The sequence below is a fragment of the Helobdella robusta genome, assembly GCF_000326865.2.
Source record: "Helobdella robusta unplaced genomic scaffold HELROscaffold_36, whole genome shotgun sequence".
Classification (NCBI taxonomy): Eukaryota; Metazoa; Annelida; class Clitellata; order Rhynchobdellida; family Glossiphoniidae; genus Helobdella; species Helobdella robusta.
The window spans coordinates 1,100,881-1,127,176 of NW_008704742.1; the positions used below are offsets into that span (position 1 = coordinate 1,100,881).

General features: G+C 31.7%; 3 protein-coding genes across 3 annotated transcripts; 2 read left to right on the forward strand and 1 right to left on the reverse strand.

The window, feature by feature from the left end:
* Positions 1-2,188: 2,188 nt before the first annotated feature.
* Positions 2,189-4,527, forward strand: HELRODRAFT_176111 (hypothetical protein; the record flags this gene model as incomplete). The annotated part of the gene is made up of 4 exons (XM_009023439.1): positions 2,189-2,235; positions 2,418-2,547; positions 3,474-3,782; positions 4,291-4,527. The coding sequence occupies 4 exons, from the start codon at positions 2,189-2,191 to the stop codon at positions 4,525-4,527; spliced, it is 723 nt and encodes a 240-aa protein (XP_009021687.1).
* An 11,883-nt stretch (positions 4,528-16,410) lies between these two features.
* On the reverse strand, positions 16,411-20,041 carry HELRODRAFT_176112 (hypothetical protein; the record flags this gene model as incomplete). The annotated part of the gene is made up of 3 exons (XM_009023440.1): positions 16,411-16,468; positions 17,512-18,302; positions 20,027-20,041. The coding sequence occupies 3 exons, from the start codon at positions 20,039-20,041 to the stop codon at positions 16,411-16,413; spliced, it is 864 nt and encodes a 287-aa protein (XP_009021688.1).
* Positions 20,042-21,278: 1,237 nt separating this feature from the next.
* On the forward strand, positions 21,279-24,966 carry HELRODRAFT_176113 (hypothetical protein; the record flags this gene model as incomplete). Its single annotated transcript, XM_009023441.1, has 8 exons — positions 21,279-21,352; positions 21,414-21,519; positions 21,795-21,869; positions 22,109-22,385; positions 22,508-22,674; positions 22,838-22,888; positions 23,856-23,958; positions 24,752-24,966. The coding sequence occupies 8 exons, from the start codon at positions 21,279-21,281 to the stop codon at positions 24,964-24,966; spliced, it is 1,068 nt and encodes a 355-aa protein (XP_009021689.1).
* Between the last annotated feature and the right edge of the window lie 1,330 nt (positions 24,967-26,296).

Consider the following 26,296-nt stretch of genomic DNA (forward strand, 5'->3'; position numbering starts at 1 on the left):
TACTTTGGTATATTACATTTGGACTCAACACACTCAATCACTATTAGCCGTGAAATCCTCGACAGCAACACCAAAGTAATATACCAGAACAGCAACTACACGCATCTTAAAATTGAAGAAGCAGTCGTAATTGGCATCAATAAACCAAAAATAAATATACAACAAAAAATGACAACCTCACTTCCAACTCACTTCCTCACTTCCAATATTGTAAAAATTATGGTCTATTATCATTTCAAAATCATTTGTAAACCGGGCATTCACACACTCTTCCGATATTGAAAATCGCGACGCTGAATTAAAGAGGGTCACTAACCTGCTTGTTCAAATCAAAACTTAGATTTACCATTGAAAGTGAAAAGGAACAACGTTTACCTTTCCTCGATGTGTTGGTCACCCGTGGCGAAGAACGATTCAAAACCGCGGTCTATGTCAAAGAAACGAATACAGGAATTTGTTTGAATGGACAAAGTGAATGCACTGAACAATTTAAAGACAGCACAATAAAATCATTTGTGAACCGGGCATTCACATACTCTTCCGATATTGAAAATCGCGACGCTGAATTAAAGAGGGTCACTAACCTGCTTGTAAACAATGGATATAAGACTTACTCTATCGAAAAAATTGTTAAAAACAAATTACTACACAGCAATAACCTTCCTAGTATCAACAATCAAGATAACGACATCATCTTGTATTACAGAAATCACATGTCAACAGCATACAAGGTAGATGAAGCTATTCTTAAGCATATCATCAATAAAAATGTCACACCAACCAACCCAAATAGTAAAGTTAAACTCCGAATTTATTACAACAATAAAAAGACGTCTCACCAAATACTGAAAAACAACTGCAGTCCTAGAGATAACTCTGAGTTAAAGCGTAATCACGTAATATATGAATTTAATTGCCCCTTTGACGGCTGTGCACGTCAACATGACTCATATATCGGGATTACTACTACCTCACTGACTAGAAGGCTTACGATGCATAAACAGAGTGGTGCTATCAAATCTCATTTGGACTCAACACACTCAATCACAATTAGCCGTGAAATCCTCGACAGCAACACCAAAGTAATATACCAGAACAGCAACTACACGCATCTTAAAATTGCAGAAGCAGTCCTAATCGACATCAATAAACCAAAAATAAATATACAACAAAAAATGGCAACCTCACTTCCAACCCGGCGCTTAACCAACAACGAAAACAAAGAAGTAATAAAAACTAGCATCGTAAATAGTGACAAAGTAGAATATGATGCTATCGATGAAGAAAAGGAGACCAAAGAAGATGACCTGACACCTAATTCGCATCAAAGTTTAATTTTACAACACCAAAGTTAATTTTTAAAACGTCAAAGTTAATCTTGACAAAGTCAATATTTTCCTATATATACAAGAAGGAGCACTGACGATGATTCATTCGGAATCGAAATATGGCCTTATTTGCACCATGAATTCGAAAAATAAGTTTATTTTGAATTTTAATAAACTAAACGTTCACCAAAAAACTTTAGTGAGAAAAATCGAAAAAACGAACTACAAACATATTAACGCCAAACATTCGGTAGAATTTATAGAATATTGTAAAAATTATTGTCTATTACCAACATATATATATATATATATATATATATATATATATATATATATATATATATATATATATATATATATCATTGATGAAAATCGCAGCATGTTCGGCGTTAGTCAACTTCCAATTTAACTTTTCGATTTTATGATTCCTTGTTTGTTTAAAACTAAGTATTGCTGTGAAAACTATGTATTCACTTTAAACAAACAAGGAATCACAGAAGTAGAGTAGAGGCACATTATATAAATTTGAGCATCTGAGCACAAACACAACATATCAATTTGAACACCGAAGATGAAGAACACCGAAAAAAACTTTTTTGTTCTATCATGCCTAAAATAAACAAAAATTTTAGTTTGGAACTAAAGAAACTTGAAAATGATTTACGTTCGAAAAGTTAAATTGGAAGTTAAGGTTTTTAAAACATGCTGTGATTTTTATCAATAATTGCTTTTCTGACAATCTTAATCCTATATACATATATTGGGTTTAGACTATCATAAATACAATTATTTATAAAGATCACTGCGTTTTCGTCATTATTCAACTTGTAGTTGAGTTTCTAACGAAACTTTTCATCAAGATGATAAAAGTCTGTCTCGTTAGAAAAATTGAGAAACTCAACTACAGGTTGAATAATGCCGAAAACGCAGTGATCTTTGTAAATAATTGTATGTATATATATATATATATATATTATATATGAGTGTGTATGTTTTAATATTCATAGGTTTTAAAAACGCACCCACAATGACAGATAGATTAGTTTTGGATTTTAGTAAAAATGATATCTGAAATTTTATAACAATTAGACTTAAAAAGAAGAAACGTTCTACTCCCGTTTGTTGCTTTCAAAAAATGATTTTCAGTTCAGACTACCCACAGACGCAAGGTTATATTCATTGTCTAATAAGATTGTCGGTGATTCCTCGCTATGTCCGGGTCTGGAAATGAATATTCTACAGTAGTGCCACGGCTGCTCTTGGTGAAAATTCTGATCTGAAGAAATGATGGCAGAGTCATGATGTTTTAATATCTAAATCTTTATGAGCTGCTTAGAAATAACAACTGTGAACATCTTTTGATTGTTATACAAATTTTTCTTTGCATCTGCGACTAATTTCATTTGTGAAAAATTATGTGCTGTGAATTTTATGTTTCTTACAACTTGGATAATTTCATTTATGAACAATTATCCGTTATAGTGGTGTTCTGGTATTATTCCGTGTTTAGTGTCTTTGAGAGATATTTTAAAAAGGCGTTTTATAATACTCTAATAATAATAATAATATAGTAATAATAATAATAATAATGTAATGAAATAAACATTTATTAAACGTTTTCAAACGTTTTTATAAATAAAACTTTAAATGAATTATTTAAATCAACAAAATGTTTTTACCCTCTTTCTGTTTACACTCTTTCACTGACACTGAAAAGAGGCCTAAAAACTGAGTTCTTACTTAAGGTAAGAACTCAGTTTTGTCACCGTAAGTTTGTGTTGATTTAAGGTACAATTTATGTTATTTAAATAAATTAACTAAATCAGCAAACAATAAATAATGTTTTAAACACTAGAGAAAAAAGTTTTATAATATTTTTTTTAATATGGTATTTTTTCAGCCCGATATTTATAGAACGTTTGCCATTTTTTCTATTACCTTTTGTCTGCCAGTATGCTCAGTGCTTGCAATCATCGACTCGATCTTGGTTGGCATCTTCGTGTTTTTCAATGTGTTACATAAATACTTTACAAGATAGATCTAATTTAAAGATTTCACGTACTTATACAAAACATTTTAATTGTAACATTTCAATTTTATGAATAATATTGAAATATGAAATAATAATATTTAAAAAAATTATAGTCCAACTATTGCAAAAATACTGGAAACATCCTCAAACTGATTTTACCAATCGCAGTCCTGCTTCTGGCAATTATTGAATTTGTTGTTATTTTACTGTCTTGGTACAAATGTAAAGAACTTTCCGACAATGAATATCAGTACATAGGCAGTACGTACACTGTTTATGAAACTTACGAACCCGTTTACGAAAAAAAAAACTTAGTTTCAACACTTGAGACTACGCCAGTTCACGATTCCTGCTGTAATGGATCTCAACCAGTTGTTATTGTTAATCAACAACCTATCAGTCAACAACCAGTTCTACCAATGGTATTTATAAATATTTTTGTACAATTCTCTCTTGATTAACTTAAAAAAATTAATATCACCAACACAGCCATAGTGTCAAAGGTTTTGGTTAAATTTAACACAATGTTTATATAAATTTTAATGAAATTTGTTTAACAGTTAATTTAAATAAAACATTTATTTCAATACAAAAACTGGCAAAAATATAGAAAAAAGGCAAAAGAAAGCCTCTTGACTAAAAATTTATGGCTACACTACTGCACACAGCCGATGTAAACACACGTAAATCAATGCATTAAAGACTACGCATGATAGACTAGGATGACTTCTGAATTCAAAAGCGGTCACTGTAACACCTGTCACTAAACCATCGAGCAGAAAATTTGATTATAACAATTCGTGAACAACTTTTAATTTTATTTGTAATATGATAGATTTGGCTAGATTGTGGACGAGTGTATTAGCGTACCAGATTTGAAAAATTTTGTATTTAATTTAGATAATTAATTACATTTTTTCATTTTGTTAGATTATGCCTTCGCGACCAGTTGTTAAAGTACCAGTGCCTATCAAAATACCTGTCAAAATTCCATTTTCTGGAAGACCGCCGGTCAAATTTAAAAGTTTTGTATCTCAACAAAGATATTACCCATCACAAGTGTATGGTCCCAATTTTGGAAAAAGTCCTAACACGTATGGAAAGATGTATTTACCTCCACCTGGGACATATCATGTTAACTCTGCATATACTGCATTTAACATTTAATTTTCAAATTTTGATTCGAAACTCAAATGAATTTTCAAAAGTGTTAGTTAAAAATTTGAAGATTCAATGATATTTCAAGAAATCCTTTACGGATTTTATTTAAAAAAAAAACAACATTGTTATTAATATTGCAAAATAAAATTTAATTTCATGTCATAATTTTATTTTTATAAATGAAAAAATTCAAATTGGATAGTAAAACAGAAATTATTATTACAAATAAGGATTATTTAATAATCTTGTTGATAGAGTTCAGCTGAACCCTTTAATAAATGATGCCTCAAAAAAAAAACCAAAACTATTTTTTAAATTAATCGGTGTTTTGTTTTTACCAGATTTGATGGTACTAATAATCAATCTTTCTTCTTTTATCAACATCAGAATTTTTTTAGTTGTTTGATGTTCAGTCCCATTGATCTTTTCCAGCTGTCTCCAAATCAAATGCCTTTAATCGGTCGATGGTCCTCTTTCCTGACCAGGTTTAAGAAGCATTAACAATAGAGATTTCTTCATTTCTCTTTCAGCGTTTCAGATAGTATTTTTTCCAGCCTAGTGGTTAAGGTCGCTTGATGCTGTTTCACAGTGACCAAGTTCGATTCGAATATGACAAAAAGATTCCCACCTATAACATGCTTCGTATGTGATGCGTTGATTAGCACGTATTCATATACGATGTTCTCTGCAACACTTCTTTCCAGGGCGACCATCTGCCCTGTTGACTTTGCTGCACTGATGCCACCACTCTTTCTCTCTTGTACTCATTACGTCTTTCTTCAATAATCATTTGAATTTTTGTTTTGTTGTTGACCTTGGACTACCACCTATTTTGAAACCAGCCTACGCCGTGTTTTGCGCTTTTCACTGCTCCAACAATTTCCTTAAGTTTCAAAGATTATTTTGCCAAGTCTAATCTATTTCATTTGTGGCTATCCGTTTTCCCCGTTTTCAAGAGTGGCTTAAACCAGGTTATACATTGGTCTGCCGAGTTGTCAAGCATTCATTGATGTTTGATGATGATGATGATGATCCATTGATCCATTGACAAGCGATGACAAACCCGCAGGTAGACCAAGACATTTTTTTGTATAACGGTTAATTTTCTTTTCCATTTTTTTTTACTGTGTTAAGGTTGAACTTATACACTGACATAGGCCATAGTAGTTTTGGAATCACCACCAACTGCATCAACCAGACTTTAAACTTACCCCACACATTCTGGCTGTCCACGGTTTCCACGTACTGCTTAGATAAATTCAGCAGTTCTCCTTTTTCTTCTGAATTTTTCAAAGATGAGTGGTACCATTTGCCCAAACTTTTGACCAAATTTTGAAGCAAAGTTAAAATCATTTGACCGGGCTTTGAGATTTTTCCGGCTTGAACTTTATTTCACTCCACATCAACTCATCTAGCGTCTGCAAAATTTTCTTACAGTTTCACGCTGAGTTTGTCAAAAAACAATATTGTCGTCCATAAATGCTTTCAACGAAGGCATACAAACACATCCACTCAAGTTAACTTTGTAATAAAGCATCCAACATGACTTGCATTGCCAAACCAAACAGGGTTGGTTAAATAGAACAGCCCATAGCGATTTAACTAGATCCAATCCGAAGTGAAGTCGCTCGTAGTAAGTCGCATCCTGAACCCGCTGAAATAATTTAACAAAATGTCGATAATTTTACCAGGAACATGAAATATCTGCATAGCAGATTGTGCGGTACAGCGCTATAAGCATTTACTAGATCCGACCAGACAACGACTCAGTCTGTTTGTTTTTGCTCGTTGGATTGCTTCCCAGATCATTGATGCGTGTTTCAAGCATCCTGGAACACTTGGAATTCTTCCCTTTTGTACAGAGGTATCAACGTATTTATTTATATTTAGAAAGCTATTGGCAATGATTGCAAAGAACAGTTTATTTTGATATCATTGAATTTCTTTCTCTTTATACTGTTTTTATGCTGATTCTATTCATTATATTTGTATTAATTTTTGTAGCCTTCACGCAAGTTTAAGTTCAAAATTCTGTTTATATTTAAGGACTTTTAATGTTATTGTTCTGTTTAACGGTGGTATATCATAAGATCTTTTTTCTTTTTTGATCTCCGTATCATTATTTTCATTTCTTACATTTGTTTGATTTGAATTAATGAATAAAATTGAATAAATAAATAATATATATATATATATATATATATATATATATATATAATTTGGAACGAGGTTTTCGGATAAGCAGGTTTTATTAAAAATAATTCCCCAAATTGTTATTACTTTTTTGAATAATAATTCAACACGTCGTAGATTGGTAGATTCAACTTTATTTAAAACAACGCTTTTGCTGACGGCCGTTTCGGCTAGTGCCATCGTCAGAGCCTGAGTCAAATTGTTAAAACATAAAATCACGAAAAAAATTACTTTTAAACATGCAGAAATATATGAGTGAATGCAATTACCTTGGTGAAACCAACATATTTTAAACTATTAAATAAAATTAAATAAATAGTATAGAATTAGTGAAATAAAATAAAATAAAACAAAATCGTATTGAAAAATTTTGAAAGTGTGGTTGGTGGCATAGTGCAGTTATTATATTAATTATGGAAAGTTTAATTTTAATATTTATGGAAAGTTAAGTTTGATGGTATATAAATACATTATTAAGATAATTATTAAGATGATAGGCTTAAATTGTTAAAATCCTATAATATTAAATATATAATGTAATAAATAAGATAGCTAAAATAATATTAAGTGATAAAATATTGAAAATATTGAAAAATATATAGTATTGTTGGTGATAATGATAATAGACGGTCATAAAATATATTATATATTACATCCCGTATAATGATGCCAGGGAACAATCCGCTCGAGACCGACGGCGTTCGGTCACAAATGGATGATCGATGGCGCAGTGGTGCGGTGTGGGCTTGTTGTACTCGTATTTGTTTTTGGTCGGAGTTTGTTTATTACCGTTAACCATAAATTTGGAAACATGAATATTGTAGTATGATTTTTGCTTTTTATTATGTTGATTTACTTTATGGTCGTTTTTTCAGCAATTTTTAAAATTTTAATATTAATTTATTTTGTTTAATTCTAATATATATCTATGCAAATAATTTAAAATTAATTTTATCAATATGTTAAATATATAGTATATAATAATTAATAATAATATTTTCAAAAATGTTTCGCGCTTAAAATTAAGTTATACTGTATGACGTCATTTATTTATAAACGGTAATTTTCGTTATTATTTAAAAATATTTTGCTCTGACGATGATATATTTTATATCGAAAAAGCTTTTTGCAATTACTTATATTAATAATCATGAACAATAATAATTTTAGTTTTTTACTTAATAAATTAAATAATTATAATAAAATTTTAATTAGAAAACTTGAAAAATTAATGTATAAACATAATAATTGTATTTACGCGGTTGATTTTATTGAAAACTGTATCGAATATGGTCTAAATCCTAATTTCACAAGAATATATATATATATATATATATATATATGTATATATATATATATATATATATATATTTTGATTATATGAACGATTTTGCTACATTCTTTTATGACAAAATTAAAAATGTTAAAAAATGTACAAGAATCGATGGTGCATGATGAGAAGTTTGATCATTCATCTGGTGTTTGCTGCAGCAACTTGTTTTCAGTTTTTCTTGTTTATGACGAAAGCGAAATTGTTGAATCAGTTTTGAACTCTCCATCTAAAACATGTTCACTGGATTGTGTTCTTTCACACTTTTTCAAAAAATATGTAAAATTGTTTTCAAAATATTTGACTGATTTTATAAACTTATGTTTACGCACTGGTGAGTTTTTGGCTATGTTAAAGCATGTTACAATTTCTACTTTTTTGAAAAAGAAAAAATTAGACAATTCTGATCTTAATAATTATAGACCGGTTTCAAATCTGTCGTTCATGTCAAAATTAATTGAAAGATTAGTTTCTAAGGAGCTTATGAAACACTTAGATAAAAACAATTTGTTACCGGTATATCAGTCTGGTTATAGAAAACATCATTCTACCGAAACTGCTTTGTTGCATGTGTTATCTAAGTTGCATGAAAATATAAACGACAGAAAACCATCTTTTCTTTGATTCTTAGATATGAGTTCGGCTTTTGACTGTGTCGACCATTGCATTCTTCTGAAACGTCTTAATCATAGATTTGGACTAACTGGTTCTGTCGAGCAATGGTTTCGGTTGTACTCAACAGACATAACACAGCAGGTAATCTACGCAAATAAGACCTTTTCGGTTCAAACGATAAGATTTGGTGTTCCACGGAGCTCGGTTCTCAGACCGATCTTGTTTATTCTTTACACCTCTAAAATTATTATTGAGGCAATCAGATTACATGGTTTGGAGTGTCATGCATTTGCAGATGATATTCAGCTATTCGCCACAGAATTGTATAGCAACTTTCATCTTGTAGTTGATCGTTTTGCCAAGAGATCAAGAAATGGATGACAAATAATCGTCTTAAGCTCAATCAAAGCAAGACGCAAATTCTTTTGGTTGGAACTTGGCAACAGCTGCTTAGAATTAAAATTTATTCAGTTATCATTGAAGGCTCAAATATAAACTTCATTCCCAAAACTACAAACTTGGGTGTCATTTTTGATTCTAGGCTGGCAATGACTGAACATATCAAGTTTTTATCTGGAACTGCAACCCTACAACTGCAAAAATTAAAAATAATCCGCAAAAGCTTAACCAGAGATGTTATTCAAAGTTACTTGCATTCGTTTATTCATTCTAGACTGGATTACTGCAACAGCCTATTTTATGGTTTGCCTGAAAAATCGTTAACAATGCATACTATTTATTGTATAATAATATTTGTGGACAACAATTGCTATTGAATGAGCTTGAATTTGAAGGTGTACAAATATTTATGATTGATATGAGGTCAAATAAACCTATTTATTTAGTTATCATTTTTTATTTTATTTATATGTATGTTTGTGAGTGTGTGTGTGTGTGTGTGTACGTGCATGTTTTCTTCAGGAAATTAATTATTCTCTGCTTTAGGTTTTGTTGAGTAGATGAGATAACTGTTATATCTATAATATAACTGTTAATTGATATAACTGATAAAATAACAATTATATCTAGTAACTTCTAAAAGTTATTCAGCCTTTTTGTATTTATTGCTGTAATTGTATCTGTACTTACAATCGCTGGATGTTTTGGGTGCGTGTTTGTATATTGATCGTGGGTGTGCGTACTCTTTGTGAGTGTGTATGAATTGTGTTAGGGAACCTTATTTATTGATTCTTTGTTGATGACATTTTTTTATATTTTTGCTTTCGAAATATTTATGTTTTTGTTTGATCACTTAAATGGACAAAATTTTTATTTTTGGTTATGTCGGATAGCGCCTTTGGGTAGTTCTATAAAAGGCGCTATGCAAGTTTTTTTATAATATATATATATATATATATATATATTATATAATTCATATATATATATATATATATATATATATATATAATTCAATTTCATTGCTCAATGTCAAAGGTAAACTAAATATAAACAGAATTTTAAACTTAAACTTGCGTGAAGGCTACAAAAATTAATACAAATATAATGAATAGAATCAGCATAAAAACATTGACACGTAGTTCAACAGACCAACAAATGAAAATTAGTAATTGCCAAAATATAAACAGAAAGAAATTCAATAATATCAAGATACATACACACATACATATACACAAACATATACACATACACATTAATTAATCCTTTATCAAAAACAAATCAACTCAAACAAAATAAAATTGCAAGAATGTAATTAAAATGATCCGGAGATCAAACGGATTAGTAAATCCTATGAGAGACCAAACGTTTATCATCATTTTTATATATAGGAATTATACGAGCAGTTTTAAATACTGTGGGGAAGACACCTTGTTTGAATGATAAGTTATATATATATATATATATATATATATATATATATATATATATATATATATAAGCAAGAGGTTTAGTGATATTGTATAAGCAGTTTTTAATTATATAGTTGCTGAGTTCATCATCTGATAAGGATTTGGTATTTTTCATATTAGCAACCACATCTAAAATTTCAGATTCATTATCTTCATAAATATAAAAAGAATTAGAGTAATTAACAGGGATGCTAACACTTCTTGCATAGCTACGGCTATAATCTGTAACTGTAACCGTATTATTATTATAATTTTTAAGGAACTAGACAAAATTTTTTTGCATATGTTATTATTGTTATTTATTATTTTTTCAATTTTAGAGAATTTATCTACTAAGTTTGTAGAGTCAAATTGACAGCTATCATTAGGCAAACGCTAGATTACAACAACAGCAAACAACGGCAAATTATCCCTAATTTTTTCCGAAGATGCCAGGTTGAACATTTCACTTGTGTCATTGGCTTTTTCCGCACTTGTGTTGCCTTTGGAAGATAGTTTGACTTATTCTTTCTTCAAAGTTTCGAGCTCATAAAGTAGAACTTAATAAATATAAATGAATGAATTGGAAAACTGTATATTATTCTAACGTTAATAAAATAAATAATGACGACAAGACGACAAGACTTTGGAATTTTTTTCGAAAAGTTGAAAAATTTAATAAAAAACTATCCAACGTTAGAAAATCTGTAGATTTTAATTTACTGTATATATATATATATATATATATATATATATATATATATATATATATATATATATATATGTATTTATACTCAAAAATTTTTATATTTTTTGTATATATATATATATATATACAAATTATATATATTATATACAATTTATATAATCTTTGTATATATATATATACAAAGTTTATATATGTATATATATATACATATATACATTATATAGGCACGACCAACATATAACAACATCTTAATAGATATTAAATAAATAAATAGCTTGAGTCATCGTCGTTCATTTTGAGCTCGTTGTTACAAATTTATTAAACTCTTCTCGTATAATTTATCTTATATTGTAATTACATTGTAAATAAATTGCTCTCTAGCATTGCAATCTTCTAATTTTAAACATGAAATTAAGGCGGCCGATTTATGTTGCCTTTTCGCGGGTGTGGTGCGGATGCGGTCTGAATGCGGATAATGAGCAGTGCGGATGCGGGCGGTTGCGGACGTTAACTCTGCGGATGCGGGAGGTTGCGGTTTGGAAAAATCTTCTCCGCTTGGGACTCTAATATTTGTGTGTAGTTGTGTGTGTAATTGTGTGTGTATTTATGTGTGTTTGATGTGTTTGTGTGTGTGTATAGATATATGTATTGATTAAAATGTTTATAGATTTTTAACGAAGTGTTCGACAAATATTAACCGATTATGACAAAATTTTATTAATTATTGTTAAAATACTAGGTATTAACAATGCGTGTAGAAATAGTTTTATGATAAAATAAAAGTTTTAGTAAATAAGTTAAAGAGGGTCAAAGGTCCTGTGCACTCTCCCAAAGTTTAGAAGAATCAACAACACACAAACGGCGTGCTAAGAACCGAGGCAGCACACAAATCATGCGATAGGCGGGGATTTTCTTGTCATATTCGAACCCAGTCACTGCAGGCACTTGCGCCACAGGACCAGGCACCTTTAACCACTAAGCCATCATGCCGCCCTAAAAGATTGAAATTTTCAATTCATAGCTAAAGTGTCTTTACCATCTACACAATAAAACAATGGTCAGCTTGTATCGTTACACTACAGGCTGAATCCTGTATATGGCGTTTCAGTTTACATTAGCATTTTTAATAAAAAATCAAATACTTGTATTTTATATTTCGATCTCAATTTTATACTTTTAAAATATCTAGCATAATATTACAATTGAAAAAAATATAAATTTGGTGTAGTTAAATATTTTCCACTGAATAACATTTGAAAATATTTATGCAACAATGGCTGCTAAAAAAGGTAATCATAATCAAGAACAACGATGACATGTTTAAATTGTATTAAATGTTCATTAGGTTTTCGGGTTTGAATTAAGATAAATTAAATTATTATTTTTATTAATCTGTTTGACGAATTTAATCCTGCGACGACAGAAAATTTGTGTCCAGGATAAAATCGATATCAGTTAGCTTTAATAATATAGAAAAAATTCTTTTTAAATTTTGAATGAAATACGTTTAAAAAATTCAATTGCAAGGAGATATATTATGTAATTAATAAAGTGAATTAGTGTTTTATTATAAAGTTTAATATAATGTAAAATTTTTCTTAAAAAATTAATAATTTGTGTTTTTTAAATTTTTGATATAATTTTACCTATAATAAAAACATACTCTCTGCATGTCGGTTTGTCTTAAGTGCCATTTTTTATTTTTGGCTGTAGAACAGACATAACATCTGCCCCCTTTTGTGACCACTACGGGAGTTCCAGTCTCTACCATAAATTTTTTTGACTTAAATTTATCATGCTCTGTGTAAAATGTTAATAGGCTATAATTTTAATTTTATAAATAAATTACAATTATCTTGAAAAACTAACTCTCCAATTTGAAAAGGATGCTTTTCTTTTATGTGATTTTTTAGCATCCCAGTCAGGATTCAACATAACCTACATGAAATATGCATTCAAAGCACTTATATTTAAATACTGCCGTTGGCCGCCTTCTAGTCATTCGTAATGATAGTATACAGCCTTAGCATTTTATTTGCTGTGTCAAGTCAACTTTTGGTTGATTTGTAATCTTAAATCATAAGTGGCTTATTTGAAACGGATGTGTTGTCTACGTCACCTTGGTTATGCATACTGGTTACAATCTCTGCTGTTTTAGGGCAATATGGCACTACAGTTGCATCAATATGACAAACAAACTTGTAAGAAAACACATCTCTACCTTTTAATGTAATAAATTCAAGTAGAATTTTTATTTATCTTTTTCCACTGTTTTTTTAAAGTTTGTAAAAAAATAAAAGCTTCCAGAACCTTTTAAATTTTTAGTCAAACCAAATACCACTTTTTGATATTGATTTTTTTGTAGTTTATCAGATTTTCTAGATTGTCTATCTACATAATTTTTCAAACGATTCACATAGTAAGTTTGACTGTCACTAAATATTCAGGCTATACTTTCCATATTTGCTAGGTGCATGTTTTTCATTAATACTAAGACTATCTTCATCACTAGATTTGTCAAATAATAAATGTTTAAGCCCCATCTAACGCAATCATTTATAACACGCTATTTTGTTTGATTACATAAAAAACTGGTTGGAAGCTTGTTCGCTCTAAAATTTCAATTTATTTTTGTAGTTTATAATACTTGTATATTATAAGAAACAAAAAAAAACAAAAAGTTTTTTTGTCCGTCCTAACAACATCGTCGCATATAGGTTGAAAATGTTAAAAAATAGATGCTGAATAGTTTTCTTTTTTGTCTATCCGCATCATAAAGCTGTTCTTTCCCCAACTCCGTCTCTTCAAAGATTTTCTAGTGACCCATCAAAATAGCGCACGACAAAATGAGTCGACAAAATGGCGTAAAATAGCGCAAACATTTTTTGACAAAATAGCTTATCCAAAAAGCGCAAATTTCTGCGACAAAATGGTGCATGACAAAATAGCGCCGACACAATGGCGAATGACAAAATGCCGCAAAGAAAAATTCAAAAATTATCACTTATTCAATGTCAATTTTAAAATTGAAATTGTTATTATAATTATTTCAAGAGGCACTGGCATAACCCCTTGCTAAAGAAATACAGAAAAATTAAAATAAAAATATATCAGATGGAATTAGCAAAAACAGTGTCTACAAAATTGAACTGAATATAAACACGTGAACCTATAAGAATGTACGCAAAAACCAAAATGATGATAAATAAATCGATAAATGGCAAACGAATCTAATTTTAATTAAACAAGCAAAATGAATTTAACTGAATTGGATGGCCAGCTGAACTTGGAGTCACTGTAGTAACTATAATACCTATCGACTGCTGACTTGAATCCGCTCAAAAAGATGGCATTAACAGCGGCCGAAGATAGTTTGTTCTTTTCTAACCCCACTCTATTCGAAAAAAAATTTACGTTAGTCTTTATGACTAGAACCTTTAGTTAGCTTGAAGTTATTACCCCTTGCACAAACATTGTGTGCAAACAGTGACGTAGAGACAACATTGGCAGAGAGCTAACCATGTATTATTCTATATAACAAAATAAACCCGACTCTTAGACGTCTATAGACCAGATATGGCAACTCCAATTTCCTCAACTGGTCTTCGTATGAGAAACAGGATGTTCTCACACGCGTTGTCCTTCTCTGAACTTTTTCCAGCTATTATATTAAACCGACTCTGTAAGGATTCTATACTTGGACACCGTACTCTATGTGCGACCTCACCAATGACTTTTATAAAGTTACAAAAACGTTATCTGAAAGTTATATGAAATTCCTGGAAATGAAACCCAGCATAGAGTTTGCTTTGTGAATTACCTTCAAAACATAGCTATTGAACATCAATTTATCATTTTCAGTGATTCCAAGAGCTGAAACTTCTTTAACCACCGGCAGATGAAAAGATCCGTTGCCATCCAAAATGGTGTAGGGTAAACACGGTTTGTTAAAGCAAATTTGTAACAACAGACATTAATCTGTGTTTATTTTCAATTTCTAATTTTTAAACCAAACTTAATTTACCAATATTGCGCATAAAATTGTTTTTGTCCTCTTCACTCTTCAATACTCTATATATTTTTAAAATGAAATGTTGTTAATATAAATAATAAAAACAACGGGCTCAAAACCTCACCTTGAGGGACCCCACTCAAAACCGGTTTTGGCTCTGATAAGGCATCATCTAGTTAGACCTGAAAAACTCTGTTGCTGAAATGTTTCTCAATCCATTTTACTATAATAACTTTCCATTTACACCATACCCTTGAAGTTTGAACAATAAACGGGTGTGGAAAACCTTGTCAAACACTTTCTAAAAATCCATGTAGTTTACATTGACCTTGAGACTCTGGTCTACTTCCTCAGTTATGGAATATTTTTATCCCATTGCATATAATTTAACTTAGTAATTTACATTTTTAAAACATCTTACAAATTATTTTAATAAAGCAATAACGTTAATCATTTGTTAAAACTTTGTTTAAAAATTTCTTTTGATAAACTATTTAATTTGTTAAATTTGTTTTGCAAACTTATTTATAAAAAACATACAGATTTATGCTCTTATGCTTGTTTTTACGCGATTTTATCGTGCACTTTTACTTTTTTGTCGATGAACACAGTTTTCCTAGTTACTTTTTTTAAAATTTTGTATTTTTCCAACATCTTAAAATTATTACTCACTACTTAAATATTTACTACTAACACATTTATTGCTAGTAACGTAAAATATGCCCTATTTATTTTATTATCATATTGGATCTCGAGTTACATTTACCAAAACGAGAGATCGTTACGGTGGTAGTACAAGATAAGTCACCATTCAACATCATCTTCTATCCATCATCAAAGATCAGCCCATACATAAAATACTTACTGTCAAAAAAATTTAATGAAATCAAGGAACATCAATAAAAATAACCGACTACATCAAAAACTTCATCACCAACTTCAACGCAAAGACTTTTACAAACAGTATATGTGGAAACAAAACTATGTGGAGCATTCCCAGTTGCATCAGAAATTATGAATAATCTTTCAACATTTTAATTTCAACTGCTCAACCCATTGATGCTGACATACTTGACAATCAATTCGCTTCTATGTTAACTTATCTGTCGCACAAAACTCTAGAAACAAAAGCAACCACCACAAATTTATTTTCGTTTAATTGGCATTATGCAATGAACATTAATTAGGCATCATCGACATCAAGAATCCTACACAAGTCTGCCTGTGTCTGCCAAGAAAGCCTGTCGATTTGATACAGTTCCAGATGGTTTTTTTTCCTGATTTCCTAATATGGTCGCCAGGTGCTGTTTTGCAGTGTGGGAAGTGACCGGGTTCGATTCGAATATTCACAAATAAATACGAAAAGATTCCCGGCTATCACACGCTTCGTATAAATGATGCGCCGTTTGGCATGTATTCATAAACGCCGCGGATGATTGTCAGCGCGTCGTGGACCGGGAGAAGAGAGACACGTTCGAGGGCAAATCTTAGCTCAAGAAGTTTTTTATTAAAAAACCTGTTCTGATGATCGCCGGCCATCATTGGAGTGCCTAAAAAATTTAATGATGAATGGGGCACTGTGGGGACATTAGCCAGCACGTGTGGCATTTGAAACGTGTCATTTACATGTAGTTCACACTTGTTTGTGTTTAATTCAAGACCAATGATGGAAGCGCCTACCCTCAGCCACAGGAAGTCGTCCGCTAAGATGTTACCCTCTGCGGCCAAGCTGACATCGTTCAGGTAGCCACAAACAAACGCCGAGGATGACTTCGTCAACAGCGGGTGAAGGGTTAGAGCAAAAAGCATCGGTCCCAAAGGGTCGCCTTGCTGTACGCCCTCGCACGATTCAACCACCCAGGCGTCGTAACCAAGAGAAGAGACTCGGCCATATGCGGAATGACAAAAATTATAAATTTGAGGACAGTGCTGCTTAACTGCCTCTAACATTGAGTCTCTTCTCAGGGTGTTGAAAGCGTTCTTGAAATCAATCTTCAAGAATCCCCACCGTTTTGGAAGTGCTGAAATCAGTTCACGTACGGCGTGGACGGCCGCCTCAGCACCACCTTTCACACCGACGCCCAATTGGATAGGATAGAGTTTGGCTTTGACCTATTCCAACACTAGCGCCAGAGCGCACTTACTGGCCAGCCTCCTCCAGAAATTCTCCACCGCGATGGGTCTGATCCCTCCATCTTTTTTGTTTAAAGCCACCAGACGGCCCCCAAAAAAGAAACGGCTAACCGCGGGAGGGCAGACCCCAGATAACAACAAATTTACAAACCGGGTGAGGTTATTTAACAATTCATCGGTGGGCGTCGGACCGGAAAGTAAATCTTTTATGTGCTGAGGCCTCAAGCCATCAAGGCCTCCCGATGAACCATTATTAAACGACTTTAAAGCCGTCGACACCTGGGTTGGTGAAACGCGACCATTGGACGGCTCCTGCGTGGGGAAAGCTCGCCTGTTCAATGGAGCACTGGGATGAATAGCTTTGAGTTTAGCAAGTGTCTCAGGCGAGCTCTCCGCCAGGCCTGCGGGCAAACAAGCAAGTCTGACGGCCGCCGAGAGACTGCCCTGTTCAATCCGAGTGGTTACTGCACTAATCCAACTGTTTGGATTGTGCTTACGCGGTTTGGTGTTGTGGTCAGTGTTGAAGCTTGTCAATATAATCTCGACCTCGGTCGAACCGAATTCGGCCAACCGTTTAATAACGTAATTGGCTTGATTAGTCCTGCGACCGCCCCTGGTGGGCTTGAACAAAACAAATGCAAAAAAACATTGGAGCCTGCACCAATGGGCCGCGTCGCAGGGATCCTCGCAAACGGCCGTCAATAAAGCCGACAATGCTTTAGGTACCTTGTCTCTGCACGGTTTGGGAACGTGATCATACAGATGGGCAGTTCTCAAAACTACCGTCAGCCTGTCAAAAACATGTAAAAAATCTACTTGGGAGGGACTCTCCGAGACCGACGCCAAAGAACCGCGTGTAGCAACATGAGAGTTGATGACAGGTGCAGCGGTAAGAGGCGGTCGCGCGGAAGCAGATGAACCCGTCGGAGGCTGGTCGGCTGCCTTGAACGAACCAGGGCATGCCTATCCTGTGTCTTCCGACATCGTAATTTTTCGTACATTCTCTGCCTCTTCCAGTCGACTGCAGTATTTACAACCTGGTAAACAAGTATGATGGAAGAAAAGCATCGGCATTGTGGGGGAAGGTCCCCTTACGGTGCATAATTTCAAAGTTATTTGTAATAGTTTTAACCATTGTGCTACCTGTTCTTCTGGATCTCTGAAATTGACCAACCGTTTTAACGCTGTATAATCAATTTGAAAGAAAAAATTTTGTCCGTAGAGGTCCTTGTGGAAATGTTTTGTTCCCATGACTATCACTAGCAACACTTTTCTTGTAGTTAAATTTAGGTTTTGTAAAATGATCGTAACTCATTTTCAAGATTCTTTAGTTCAAAACCAAAATTTTTGTTTATTTTATGCAACAAAAATGATAGTATTGTACTACGAAGAATATACTACTCCAACCAAAGAACGTCATCTCTTGTGATGAAAGACAACCGCACTAGTAAACCAGAATCGATAATGGATCATAACCATCTAATATATTTATTCAAATGTAATATTGGTGATATTATAATTTGAATATATTGGTATGACGACGGCCAACTTATCGAGAAGACTCACGATGCACGTACAAACTGGCGCTATAAAAAATCACATGAAAAAACCCACAAAACTAAAATTACTAAACAAATCTTGACCAAAATGTTGAAATCTTACATTACAATAACAACCATTATAATTTTGACTAGCCGAATCAATTCTCTTAGAACAAAGGCATCAGATAATAAATATTCAACAACGGGCAATCAAAATTCTTCTTTCAGTAAAACGGTCACCAATTTGGGAATTGTGATGGACTTTCGTTTGATAATGGGTCCACCAGTCAATCTATTGGTTAAAAATGCATGTTCTTACTACGTCAGTTACGTCAAGTCACGAAATCGGTAGACATTATTAGTACATGCTTTCGTCAACTCTAGATTGGATTATTGTAACAGTCATTGTAATTGTATGGTATAGCTGATAAACTGTTGTCTAAACTTTAGATGGTTCAGAACCAGGCTGCTAAAATGATATGCCGCAAATTAAAATTTGATCGTGCATCAACAATTCAAAAGGAGTTGCGTTGGCTGCTTGTTAAACAAGGAATCATGTTCAAGTTGGGTGTAATGGTATTTAAAATTTTGAATGGTCTGGCTCCGAAATATTTAGAGGATACAAGTATTAGATCTATTAGATCTTATATCTATGTCATCCCATCGGCGTCTAAGGTCTGCTGATTCAAACATGCTGTATGTTAGAGATTGGAATCTGAAAACAGCAGATAAAGATTTTGCAGTTGCTGGGCCTGATTTTTGGAACAGCCTACCTATCAAATTACGTATTACTGAGTTATCACTAGCTGAGTTCAGAAAACATCTAAAGACATACCTATTTGGTAACTCCTAGTGATCTCCACCGACTATGGTTTGGTTTCAACATGCTTTATACAAGGAGAGCGCTGATGAGAAGCAATTACAATTGGCGCTATATAAATTCAAAATTTGATTTAATTTGGTATATATAGATATATAAATTTTTACAATATTTTATAAATTCTACCGAATGTTTGGCGTTAATATGCTTGTAGTTCGTTTTTTCGATTTGTCTCACTAAAGTATTTTGAAGAACGTTTAGTTTATTAAAATTCAAAATAAACTTATTTTCTAAATTGCAAATACTGTAAATAAGGCCATATTTCAATTCCGAATGAACCATCATCAGTGCAAGTTGATAAATATATATATATATATATATATTTGGGTTCAGATTGTCGTGTATACAGTTATTAAGAAATATCACCGCATTTTCTGCATTGTTGAGTTTGTAACTAAGTTTTTCAATTTTTCAAACAATTATTTTATCGATATTATTCAATTTATTCAAATTAAAAATAAAATTTCTAATTATTTTAGACTGCAATTTTCATATATATATTTACATGAAAGCATTTTTTTTGAATGGACGGAGTGAATGCAGGGAAGCTTACCAAACAAGCACGGTCTCATCATTTTTTAATCAAGCCTTCACACATTCTACAGATCCAGAGGACAGAGTAACTTAACTCAAACGGATAACCAACATGCTAATTAACGATGATTACAAAAGAACATTCATTGAAAAAAATTATTAGCAAAAAAGATCGTGATTGAACAAAAAAAGGAACACTGATAAAACATCAAATGACATATAACTTTATTACAAAAATTCGATGTCAACAGTTTATAAGACTGATGAGAAAATAATAAAGAGGGTTGTAAACGGTAATGTAAAAACTATCAATGAAAATGATAAATTAAAACTTAGGATACACAAAATAGTGGAATTAAAAATCATCTAATGGATTCACACCAAATAAAAATAACAAGAGAAATATTTAACTCAAATACCAGTGTCATTTTACAACAATAATATAAGCAATTTGAGAATAGCAGAGGCTTTATTAATAGAAAATAGAAACCCTGTGATAAACATCCAACAACAGGCTGTAACAATCCTATCAACAAAGAAATTACTCACACAAAGAAACAATGGAACTTAGAGTTCCTTTGCTAAAAATACTATAAATACCAGATGAACTACATGTAACAATATCACAGACTCTATTACACTGATGATGGTAAAGGTTACCGAAAAAAGCTTTTATGTAAATATATATATATAGAAATTGCAGTCTAAAATAATTGAAATTTTAAAATTGAAAATTGAATAATATCGATAAAATAATTATTTGAAAAATTGAGAAACTTAGTTAAAAACTCAACAATGCGGAAAAGGCGGTGATATTCCTCAATAACTGTATATATAGTAACTTTTAAAAAAAAGTTTAGTTGCATTTAACACATTTCTGTAATGTCAAAAAGTATTCAAAAGATATCAATAATTTCAGGTGCATGTTACTGGATATCTTCAGTTTTATTGATACTTTCTTCCATGGCGACCGTAATCCTATCGTCTTTCAATCTCAGCAATCTCATTGCATCAAATACTTACATAAAACTTTTGTCGTTAGTTATGAAATATGTAATAAGTTAATGTTAATGCATTACTTTAATATCAATCAAACAGATTTAACTACGCAGGATATATTGAACCTTTCGGGCAAAAAGCGGAGTTTTGTAAAGATCAATCTTATCTTAAATTTGCATGGTTGAGTGGCTTCTTTACTATTTCTGTTAGTACATCAATAAATTTGTTGATTTTCTAAATTTATTTTTATAGGAGGTCGTAATACTTTTCAAAATTGTATACGTTAACCAAATTATTGAAGGCTCTGTTAACAGGATTTATGGCGTGGGGAATAAAAAACATCATGTCTAAACTTGTCAGTAACATACTTTTTTAATATTTTCATTTTTATTATGTTTAAAAATTCACTGAAAATGTAAAAAAAATAAATTTAAAAATTGATATACGTAATTAATGACGAATAATTCATTAAAAAACCAGACTGCCGTTTTTCTGTTGTTTTCTTTCATGACAGCTTTTGTTTTTACACTCATTTCTTGCGGAACCAACTCTTCGGTTAGTAAGAACTTTTTTGTAGTTTTAAAATTATTACTATAACCGCATTATTGCTAAAGACAATGTTTTCCACATTTTTTAAGATTCTTTGCCATTACAACATCTGAAGCGTTTTTAAAAATCAACATTTAAGTAGCATATAAATAAGATTTAATAGATTAAACGGACTAAATAAATATAAATCAATGAAGTAATGAACAAATAAATTTAATAATTAATTAAATTCATTGTAATGTAAGGTGTTATACTGTCACGTCGTATTGACCGGGAAAATTCCAAGTGGCATTTTTTTTATAGCCATTCTCAGTCTTCTTCAATCTATTCTTAGTGCAATTTGCTTTTTAGAAATTTGTTGTCACAGAGCTCAAATTGCTACAGAACTCAAATATGGAATCGATCCAGTTCCAGATCCATGGTCTCTAGATGATGTTGTTAAAAACAAAACCGTCATTGTAGAAGGGGAAAATAATTTCGAAGAAATGACTAAAATTGAAAACATTTCATCAATGATAAAAGGTCTTTTAATGATTAAAAATTTTAAATTGATTTTCTTAATTTTATGTTTTAATATTAAAACAATTTCAAATTATATACTTTAAATTGTTTGTTTTAAGTTTTGTTTGATCTTTTCAACACAGGTGACCAGCACAGCAAAAACTTGGAGCAAATGTATAACCAAAATCAATTGTCTAATTGCTCACCAAAATGGCCACATGTCACTTTTTCAAATGTCTTGATTTCCAATGATTCAAAATGTTATGCTTTATCAGCTATACCTATTTATGGTGGTATCGGCAACCACAAAGTAAAAAAATATATTAAAAGTTTTTTTTGGAATAATGAATTTACTTTGGTTTTAATTTATTAAATTATTAATTGAACAAATTTTGTGTTATTTAATTTCTTCAACTCAATTGTTATTTCTGCACATCTTGTTTGATAATTTATTAATTTTTTATTTATTTTAGAACACTCTGTCGAAACAACAACGTATTGTTTTGAACGCAATCCACACAAAAGTAAGACTTCTTTAAATATTTTCAGTCAATTATTTGTGGTGAATGATTTAAATAAGAATTGACACACAAATGAACTTACTAGTAACACATTACGATTTTTATTTACCACATTATTCTGTATAATTAAATACTACAACAAAATTCATATATATTTATTTCGGGTGCAACGTTTTTTGAAAAATCGACTAAACTCAAAAACAATTGCAAACAGTAGTGGATCTACACTGACGCAGGACAAACTCCCGTTGAACGAAACCTGCTGTGTTCGGCCAATCAAGTAGCTTCTGAGCCAATTTATTATTTCCCCAGATATTCTAATGTAGCCTGAGCAGTAACATTTCATGATTGACACAGTCGAAAGCCGAGCTCATGTCCAAAAATGCCAACAAGGAAATGTTTTGAGCATCCATCTCAGCATAAACCCCTGAGAGAACATGCAGCAGGGCAGTTTCAGTGGAGTGAAATCGTCTAAAACCGGATTGATATGCAGGCATGGGATTATTACCATTCAAATGAGCAAGCAATTGTCTCAACACCATTCTTTCAATGAGTTTTGATATAAATAATAGATTACTGACTGGTCGATAATTACTGACGTCATCTGGATCTGCATCACTTTTTTTCAACAACGGCACAACAATTGCATGCTTACAAGGTGTGGGGAAGCAACCTACCCTCATGCACAGATTTATCAAACTGGTTATAAATGGACAAAACAATTCAAAATGCTTTTATATATATATATATATATATATATATATATATATCCTAAATATGTATATACACAGACACGCACATACTACACTCAAACACGCACACGCACGCAAAAACGCACATATCACAAACATACACACATGCACGCAAAAACACAATTATATATATATATATATATATATATATAGAGAGAGAGAGAGAGAGAGAGAGAGAGAGAGAATTCTTTGCTTTGCGGGTTGTTGATTTTTTTCAGGTTGAGAAAATTGTTTCTGGAGTGAAAACTTTGAAAAATGAACTGGAACTTCTTATAAATGATGCGCCGTTTAGCATGTATTCTGTATTCATATACGATGTTGGTGCGTGTTGATTCCTCTGAATCTAAGAAGAGTGTAATAGATCTTTAACTAGCCTGTCACAGTGTCATCTGGCGGACGAAGTTCTAGTAAACTCAAAAACTACGTGAGATGTAGAAGGGAGCGGAAATTGAAATTTGTTCCCTATTCTCTCCCATTTTTGTTTGTTTTGTCATTCAACGTTCCCAAAAAATTCTTAAAAAATGAACTGGAACTCTCAAAACTTTTAATTTAACTAGCGGTATTTTGGACAACTTTTAATTTCGTGGCGTCAACAAAAAGACAAAGTTCTGGATTGTATTAATTTTCTAAAGTTTTTAAAGCTAGGTATATTAGATAAATCTTCTATTTTCTTCAGTCTCAACTTATTGAAAACTCCGAATGTTCTAAACGGGATTAATTGTAATTCCAAATTAATTAGAGACGATATTAAGGTCAAGCTTGATAATCAACGAATGGTTTTAATTGAAATCTTAAATGTTAACAATAAGTCTATACTTGATAGTGTACGTTCTATCGTTTCTAATAGTTCAATGTTCAGTAATACAATTAATTATGCTAAGGCTTGTACAACAAAATTTACTTCAACCAGTCGACTAACAAGCAAACCTGTCTTTTTTCGTTCAACAACGAATCCTGACCTAAACGTTAATAATAATAAATCTATTTTAAGTTTATTCGGAATGAATCTAAATTCTAAAGTAACTACAAACACAATTCCTGAGGTTCAGCTATGTAGTGATCCTAATGACTCCTCCGCTATAAATTACCAATGTAAATCACATGATGAAACCAGTAATGGCTTTATTCCGGTTTAAAAAAGAACGCAAAAAGTCTGCTAGCTCACCAAGGTCTAAAAATGATAACCAACCATCTAGTACCAAAACTAATTCAAAAACGTTGCCAAAACTTTTTGGCAAAAAACTGGATTGTCCTTTCAAGGCTTCTAAAATGGCTCACCGACAAAAGGGCGCAGAAAAAAATGCGCAGACAAAAAGAGCGCAGCAATAAGGGTGCAGTGCAAAAAAGCGCGGTCAAAAAACCGCGGACAATAAGGGCGCAAAACAAAAAGAGCCAAAGACAAAAAAGAGCGAGTGATAGACTTTCTCTAGGATGACTTTGCGTTATCGGATTCGAATGCATGCTATGTCATTTTACGGATTATTCGTGTAATGTGCTATTAAAGTTTTGGGTAGCACGCCTGTACGTAACCTCGTGTCACCGGGTTCGAAAGTATGCAGTGCCAATGTAACCCTGCTTTTAAAGTCCCAATTGAATATCCATTCTAAATTCACTTTTACATCATTTAAAATTTACTATTAAAGTAATTCATAAAATCAGTAACAAAATCATTAATATTATTGACATCATTTCAATCAAATAATAATTAACAATAATTTGTTATGTATAAAATAATAGAAATGCATTAATTTGAATAGTATGTTAAACCTTCTATTCAAATTGAATTATACAGAAACAAATCCAAAAACCTTTGAATAACTTTTAAACGCAATAAAAAAGGTAGACTTTATATAAAACTAAATACTTGTATTTGTATTAAATTTATTAGCGAAACTAATTAGATAATAAAAGAAAAAGATTTACTACATGATAACTGAACTAACTAACCTAATTGTTTTCTTTTACGATTTTCTTCCTTTTCATTGCCACAAAAACTAATATTATCGTCAATATTTTTATTATTGTTCTTAAAAAATTTCATCAAACTACTTTGCTTAAACATTCTTTTTCTTTAAATTAATTAAAAATGTTTTATAGCTTTAATTTGTTTGAGTACCTTACCTAATATTAAAATGGAAGGAAACCGCGCTTTTTTAAAACAATGTATAAAAAATTATATTTAATAACTTCTTTATAGAATATCTTTGGTATAAAACATCGTCTCGTCCCGTGAAAGTCGTGAGTTCGATTCATAGTTCGGGCAAGCTACATATGTTGACGGATCAAGTGCATAAACATTCGTAATGATCGTGAGATTTGTTTATTTGTGTCATTGGAAATGGATTTGAACTCTATAAAACGCATGTGATTGATTTTATATAAATAATGGGAATTATAAGCATATACAAAAATTTTATTAAATATAAATATGTTTAAATCACACACGTAATTTTTACTTCATTTTTAAAATTTTCGTAATTTCGGGGGGGGGGGGGTTTGAACCCGTAAACCTCCCCACCCCTAAATACGGCCTTGAACCAAATTACTGCATGCTCTGCGAAACAGCACCAGACGACCTTAACCACAAAGCCATCCCGCAGCCCAAAAGAAAAAAAAGAAGAAAAAAAACTAGAAACGTCATTTAAAAAATTGAAAAAAG